The sequence below is a fragment of the Dermacentor silvarum genome, chromosome 6 (genome assembly GCF_013339745.2).
Source record: "Dermacentor silvarum isolate Dsil-2018 chromosome 6, BIME_Dsil_1.4, whole genome shotgun sequence".
Lineage (NCBI taxonomy): Eukaryota > Metazoa > Arthropoda > Arachnida > Ixodida > Ixodidae > Dermacentor > Dermacentor silvarum.
In genome coordinates, this window is record NC_051159.1 from 115,221,195 (window position 1) to 115,229,131 (window position 7,937).

Below are 7,937 nucleotides of genomic sequence, written 5' to 3' on the forward strand. Positions count from 1 at the left end.
ATTCATTCCCCGCTGCGCTCCCTCTTGGCCCTTTCATCTTTCGCTGTGCTCGTTCGCTCGGTTACGCCAAGGAACGACGCCGACGTGAAACGCAGGTACGGGCGCCTAAGAGTTGCACTCTAAAAAAGAACAGAAAATATTCAGACGCTGGTCTTGAGACGCATATATAGACGCAAATATTCATATGCGTAAGTGAGTTTACTCTTGCAAAATATTCGCGCTAGGAATGCATCAGTTAAGGTTGTTTAAAGCATATGTGATACAGCGGAGGGAATCGCAAGTTGGATTATATGCCCCATTGCGCGAAAAACCGTCGGCGTAGTCGGCGTGACCGAAAGATGGTACCGAAAATTGCCGATAGCGCAAAAAAGTAAAAACACGTGAAAAAGTTTCATATTGACGTCAAATTTCTTAGGGAGGTTCCTGTAAACAAAATGAATTATTGGCTTTAAAAAGAGAAATTGGCACATTTCAGCCTGTATGGCAATCGAACTCGGGCATCGGGAGTGCGAGACAGGCACGCTTCCCCGACGCTGCGGCAGCGCCACGGCGGCGGTTGACTAAAGATGTGTCTAGTGCGTGCGTCATTGCGCACGTCACGTCGCAGCTATCTGGCTGACTAATGTGTGGCCTAGTGCCTGCGTCGTTGGGCACGTTACGGCACAGGCAATGGGGAGGAGGTGGCGCCCTGTCATGAGTTTATAAAGTGAGTGTATAAAATAAAACGCATGAATGTCCAATTGAACGCTGCTGAGCGGTTCTTCGAGTTATGAACTCTTCGCGGGCAAGCGAGCGCGTTGAGATGCTTGGCGCGTTTTGATTTGTCCTTACCGATGCGCATGCAGTTCAAACGCAGGCGAGCGCTTGCGCGGCAAAAAAACATTTCACCACAGGGACTAATATTCCACACGTAAGTAGTCTCGAGTGTTTTTTGTGTTCTAGTGATTGCATGCTATCTCCATTTTACTACACGAACCAGTTACGAGCTAGCAAACGGGCCGCGCTTATTGGTTCGTTCATTGCAAGACAGTCAAAAAAGACAAAACTTGAAGTGACACTAAACACAAACAATAAATTAGTTTAAACTGATGAGGTAGCCCGTAAAAACTCTATTTTCCTTATTTTTGTGACAACGGTTTCATTATATATGTATATTTTTGTGTATATTAGAATACAAGGTTGTTCGCTTATACCGATAAACAAATAACTACGTCCAAGCAGGCAACGTCACAATCTATGACGTCACAGCGATCTGGTACGGGAACTTCGACGCGGCTTCGTCACTCGTTTCTTATGCGGCTTTTCTGGCTTACAAATCCTCTTCTCGGGGTAAGGGGGGGGGGGGGGGGTCTTTGTTATTGTATAGATGGGTAAATTACTGCTACCAGTGAAATGACGTTTGTCTTTAGGGTCCCTTTTAAGGGATACGGACTCAAAAGTTGGCGGGTGGCTTTTTGCGTCGGAACAAAAGTTGAATTGTTGAAAATGACGAATACAACAAGAAAAAAAGAACAAGAAACATCTTATTTTTGCAATTTCCTGTTGCACCTTGCCTCCAAGCGGCCGCCGGCAGAAGCTGAAATTTGACGTCATAACACCACCCGCGGCAAAGGTCGGCCACAGCTGTCGCAGTGTTTCCAGGGGTGCCGGTGCCTTGCAGCGTTTGTTTAACCCCTTTCGGCGATCTTCGCACGTGGTCCGTCTGAAACACTATCCCCGTCGGCGCTCCACGCAGGTGGTGCGTCTTACATGCGCCTTCTCGCGGTCGTCGCTCGGTATTGACGCGTTCGTCGCGGCGGAAAGAAATGCCCAGACATTGCTGTTATAAGAACATCGTCGGTCGTTACACGCCGTCGCACACGTTTCCCAGAGACGAGAAGGTGCGTAAACTTTGGATATCTGCCTATTAGAGAGCTTTAGCTTGTCCGGTAATCGGGTAAACGCGGGCGTTGGGGCGTTCGGGTGGAACGTAAACGTGACTACGTGAGCGGCCTGTATGGTGCTGCCACCTGATGGCGCAGAGCTCAGACAGACAAAAACAGCTAATATTGCAGTAACCAAGTGTACTCTACTTCGCTGCTGGTGTAAATCTTCGGCAGCAACACGATTACGCCACTGCCGAAAATTTACACCCGGAAATGACCAATAATTCTTGCATAAGTGTCTGGTGCAGAGCGAAATCTTCGCGCTACGGTTCGCGAAAATCTGACCGGCAGTTGCACGGCCGCCTGCTCTTCGTCGCTTGACGCGGAAGGCTCGTAACCGTAAGCGGTAATATTTCTTGCCAAGTTGGAATGGTCCTCATCTTCAGACGTGTACTCATCGCTGGTAGACGCACCAGACCTCGAATCCATGCTCGCGATGGCGGCGTCGGCGCGCTTCGAATGACCGCGGCCGGCGGCTGGCTATCCGACGAGGGTTTCGTCACGTCACGCCTTCCAACTCCCGCGGGTCGGGCGGCGAGGCGTGCGCTCACAAAAACGCCAAAAATAAAGCCATAGGCTCAAAAATGAGCTAAGTGACTACTTCTTTTCCGTGTAATCACACACTGAAGATTCATTTTCAGCATTTTCATAAAATTTTCAGATTTTGTGTCCGTATCCCTTTAACAAAGCAATTAAATGTACGACACTTGAAAGCACTTAAAAGTATTGCAACACCGGTGCCATCACAGCGACACGTTGCGTAATGGCACGTTAGACAGCCATCACGTAAGATTTGGTAGCTAATATAAAACATACCTTAATGCATCGAGAAGGGGGGGGGGGGGGGGGGGGAGGGGGCTCATCACCGCGGTTTGTTGTTCATATAGCTGAAAGAATGAACGATTAATTGGAGTATGTCCCTTTTTTTTTAGGTTCCTGTCACCAAGCATCGAACAGCAAGAAGCCACTGTACCGTGAAGACACAAGGTGAGAGATTTGCTCTTGACTAATCTTGTGCATGTAGGTCACTTGCATGTGAGCCTAGGTGCATTTGTCACCGAAAGCTTCGATCTATAGTTTTATAGTGCTAGTTGTTTGGCAGACACTTGAGAAAGTTTCGAATACACCGTATCTGCCGGTGCCTGACGTACTTGAGAAACATGCTCTATAACAAAAGTGAAGAAACGCAAGACCTGGTGCCTAGTTCTAGTCGTTGCAAGCCGAGTAACTGGTCAAACGAGACACCAGCTGGAAATAAATAAAGTAAGCCTCGTAAATAAATACTTGTATGGATTGCCTGCTGAGAGAGAGAGAGAGAATAGACTTTAATCAAACGAGCACGCGAGCGTAGGTAGCTCCTCCACTCTGCAGTGGGTGGTCCCCTCAGTCCAGGAGTCCAGCGGCCTTAGCTGCCCTTCTCGCTTCGTTGACCAGGTTGAGCTGGTCCGTCGAGTAAGAGCTGGACAGCGCTGCCTCCCATTGCCGTGTGGTCGGGTGTGAGCTGTGGTGTGTTTGCGCAAGCCCATACCATGTGGTATAGCGTTGCACATTGATCGCAGTGTGGACATTTATAGGAATACGATTGTATGCTGACATGTTTGGTCAATTCCGAAATGCCAGAGCCCTTCCACCCCTGTGGGGGTAGTCACTACAGCGTCACTACCCCCACTGCCGAAACGGCTGATGAAGTGGCCATCGCCCTGGCCACTCTTGATCCCACCTGTCACACCATCGTGTGTTTCTCTCGCTCAGCCGTCACTAACTTCAGCAAAGGCCGTATTTCTCCTCAAGCTCTTCGTATACTCCGCCAGGCACCACACTCTAAAGAAATCATGACCTCCCTGACATGGATCCCGGCCCACGCGGGCCCTGTCCACCCACACCTCCCCAACCTCAACGAGGTCACCCACTCCACTGCGCGAGGCCTAGTCAACCGCGCCGGAGACACTGGAGACGAGTTGGACACCAGGGACAATCTGACTACTTATAACGATCTCGTTAAGGCATTTTACCTTAGTCGCCGAACCTTCCCCCCACCTCACCCCAAGTTCAGGCGGGCGCAGGCTAACACCCTGCGTCTGCTACAAACAAATACGTACCATTCACCCGCCCGCCTCCACCTTATATTCCCTGAAGTTTACAGTACCCCCAACTGCCGGTGCTGTGCCACTCACCTGGCTACGCTTCCGCATATGCTGTGGGAGTGCCCAGCACACTACACGCACATTAACACCACGACCCTCTCGTCGAGGTTGCGTGAGGTTCTGCGGAGCTCCGCCCTCGACGACCAAACCTGGGCGACCCAGCACGCCCGTGAGGCTGTGGCGAGGCAAGCCCTCGACGTCCCCTCATGGGAGGCTTAGGCCCGGCCATCTCAAAGTGCTGGTTCCACAATAAAAGCTTGTTCCTCCTCCTCCACCCTTTGAAGAGGAAAGTGCAGCAAAGCTGGCGCTCTGGTGGGATTTGCTATGTTGGGGTTTAGCTATATTGGGGATTTGCTATGTTGAATTTGGCTAGAAAATGCTAAACCGACTCTTTTGCTACGTACTCGGGAAAGAGGCTTCGGTGCCGGCTGCGAGTAGCACAGTAGACTTAGACGATGGTTATACAATGACTGGCTCTGAAAGTACTGGCTCGGCGTCCACGGGCGATGGCGTTCGCAGAAAAGAGTCCTTGACCAAGGCCGCGATTTTGTTGCGATGCCTTCCACTCAATTATATGCCACTCTTATCCACCGTTCACGGCCGGCTGATCGCTTTGATAACGCGGGCGGGACGTCGCTCTGACCACTGACAAAGCGCGAAAAGTGCGAAAAGGAATGTCATCGGAGAAGGAATCGCTACAAAATCGCGGCCCAAAGCTCCGTATATACAACCAACGCTAACGCGAACTAGTCTCACACCTCACTCCTCCGTTGACATACTTTTTATTGCGATAGCAATTATATGGACACTCCAAAGCAGATTTCTGCCGTCGGCGTCGCCGTCGCCGTTGCCGTCGCCGTCGCCGTGAGGTTCCGTATGACGTCAATGGAGATGAAATCGTCGCCGCGCGCCGCCGAACGCTGTATGTGCGAGTGAAAGGGCGCGAGGGACGCGCGCTTTCACGGGGAGTGAACGCACGGCGGAGAACAAACGCGCGTTCTGTGCCGTGCTCCCTTAAGGGCTGCAGAAGTAGGCGTCTCTTTCCTCCTTTACAATCACCATATATGTAGAGCAAACGCGCCTTCTTCTGACGCACGAAAGGCCGTGGGGGGGGGGGGGGGGAGGCAGGGAAGGGAGGCGACGTTTAGCTGCGGCACCAAGTGCCTATTTATTTCAGAGGCTCCGGCAACAGTCACCAACGCCGCACGCATTTTGTGCGAACGCGGGCAAAACGCCGACGGCGTCGACAACAGTGCTGTGTGTTGCCGGTGCTGCTGCATGTCCAAGTTTGTACAGCGGATAAAACTACTATCCTTACTCCGTATAGCTCTCTACTAAGTTGCTATCGCAATTGATGCTTCGCCTTTCGGGTGAAACTGCGACAACTTTTTTTCGTACACCACCATTGTTTGCTGCGCCTTACGCACTCCCCCACCAACGCGAGCGTTGGATGGCGCGACTTACGTCGACACCCCTCCCGGCCCTTCTCCTTTTACAGCGAAGCTAGTTGTTAAGGGCTCACTCTTTGATAGTCACGTCCGGCAATAGAAAAAAATTACACCATCTTCCCGTAGGGGAACCCTGAGTAGTATGCGAAGCAGCCATGGGGTCGACTCAAGGTAGTTTTATCAGCTGTATAAACTTGGACATGTAGCAGCATCAGCAACGCGCAGAGCTGTTGTCGACGCCGTCGGCGTTTTGCCCGCGTTCGCACCAAACGCGCGCGGCGTTGGTGAGTGTTGCCGGTGCCTCTGGGGGCGGCTCAGAGGTGTTCGACGAGATCAGAATGCATAGGACACTCGTCGAGCAGCGTCGGAAATCTTACCCACCTTCTCGCCTCGCAACGTTTTTATATAAATATGCATTTGGTGCCGTCGCTAAACGTCGTATTTTCTGCCAGACGGGGCCCTTAACGCTATCGCGTAAAAACCAGCTTGAAGAGCGATTATGTTTCATAGCTGTATTCAGGTCTCAGAAGGATGTCACATGCAGTGGTTTATTTGTACGCAATCTATATAGTTTAGTTGTTTTTAGGGGCGAAGCACCTTAGGGCTGAGCCTTGTCCCTCGTCGTCCGTTGTCCGTCCGTAGCTCTGGTTTGCATAGAGACCGCTAGGGGCGCTGCGGTGCACAAGGGCTATATAAGCACTGCATATACTGTGCACATGTACAGTATACATACGTGTATACACATGTATATATATATATATATATATATATATATCATATGATTAAATATATATAGTGTGAGCATTATATTGTTACGCGAACGAAGGATTGAGTACTGGAGACTATTTACAAAATATATTTACACAGGATAGCTGCAGCGCTGGCCAGTTCAGCCGACAGCTCGAGAGCCAAACGCAATTCGTCTGGGCGCCCGCGCGCATCGTCCATAAGAAACACGCAATATGCATGTATCATTATCCCCGGCGGCAGAAGCACCGTCCCGGTGCATCTAAATGTCAGAGGGTACAGGAGGGTAATATGGTTTTAGGCGTGCGACATGCACAACGTCAGTGGAAGTCGGGGCAGATGGGGCACTGGTACTGACTGGGGCGATTTCATACGTAACTGGAGTCACGGCACGCAGCACTCGATATGGGCCTGTGTACCGAGACAGGAGTTTTTCAGACAGGCCAACGTGACGAGTCGGTGACCACAGGAGTACCAGAGATCCAGGCGAAAAGTGAACGTCTCTGTGATGTCGATCGTACAAACGCCGCTGGTTCGCTTGGGAGGTCAGGAGGCGAGCGCGGGCAATTTCGCGAGCTTGGGCAGCCCTGGTGATGGCGTCAAGTGCATATTCGCTGGTCTCTGCTGCGGCGGTTGGAAGGGATGTGTCCAGTGGCAATGTGGGTTCTCGGCCAAACAACAGAAAGAACGGGGAATAGCCGGCAGTGTCGTGGCGCGAAGAGTTATATGCAAATGTGACATACGGTAGGACGAGGTCCCAATCAGTATGGTCAGACGAGACATACTTTGCAAGCATGTCTGTCAGGGTTCGATTGAGACGCTCCGTGAGACCATTGGTCTGTGGATGGTAAGACGTAGTCAGCTTGTGCCTGGTTGAGCAGGACTGCAGTATGTCGGCGATGACTTTTGAAAGGAATGTCGAGCGGTTGAAGGCACCCGGCAGGGAGCGTCGATGGTGTTTTCCGCCGCTGGCATTTATCACACGCCGCAACGTATTTCCGTACGGAGCGGGCGAGGCCTGGCCAAAAGAAGCGTCGGCGAATCCGGTCGTAGGTGCGGGAGACGCCGAGGTGACCTGCCGTTGGAAAGTCATGAAGTTCTTGGAGGACAGCTGACCGGAGGTGCCGAGGAATGACGAGGAGTAGGGCAGGACCGTCGGGGCGGACGTTGTGGCGGTATAATACACCATCCCGGAGAACAAACAAATGAAGGGACGAATCAGAAGGCGAAGATTCCAAACGATCAATGATGGCGCGCAAGGAGGCATCGCGGCGTTGCTCGTCGGCGACTTGTGGCAGCCGAGAAACCGAGAAAACGCAAGCGTCGGCATCGGTGTCAGGGTCGGCGGGTGGTTCGTCCACTGGATAGCGTGATAAGCAGTCGGCGTCTTGATGTAGGCGGCCCGACTTGTAGACTACCGCATAGGAAAATTCGTGTAGCCGCAGAGCCCAGCGACCAAGCCGGCCGGTAGGATCCTTGAGTGAGGAAAGCCAGCAGAGCGCGTGGTGGTCCGTGATTACAGAGAAATGCGTGCCATACAAGTACGGGCGGAATTTAGAAACCGCCCAGACGAGGGCCAGGCATTCACGCTCTGTAATCGAATAGTTGCGCTCCGCTGCTGTGAGGAGGCGGCTAGCGTAGGCGATAACACGATCGCGTCCCTTTTGGCGTTG

The 7,937-nt window shown here is 51.9% G+C and overlaps 1 protein-coding gene across 8 annotated transcripts in view; it reads left to right on the plus strand.

Annotated features, from left to right (window-relative positions):
- Positions 1-7,937, plus strand: part of LOC119456839 (uncharacterized) — a 48,874-nt gene that overhangs the window by 11,828 nt on the left and 29,109 nt on the right. For 2 of the 8 annotated variants that reach the window (XM_049669386.1, XM_037718658.2), the window contains exon 3: positions 2,858-2,912. The exons of 4 other annotated variants lie outside the window; for them this stretch is intronic. In XM_049669386.1, the coding sequence (XP_049525343.1) occupies positions 2,858-2,912 (55 nt within the window). The remainder of the gene's footprint in view (positions 1-2,857; positions 2,913-7,937) is intronic. 2 more of the 8 variants (XM_049669390.1, XM_049669387.1) reach the window with 1 other exon arrangement.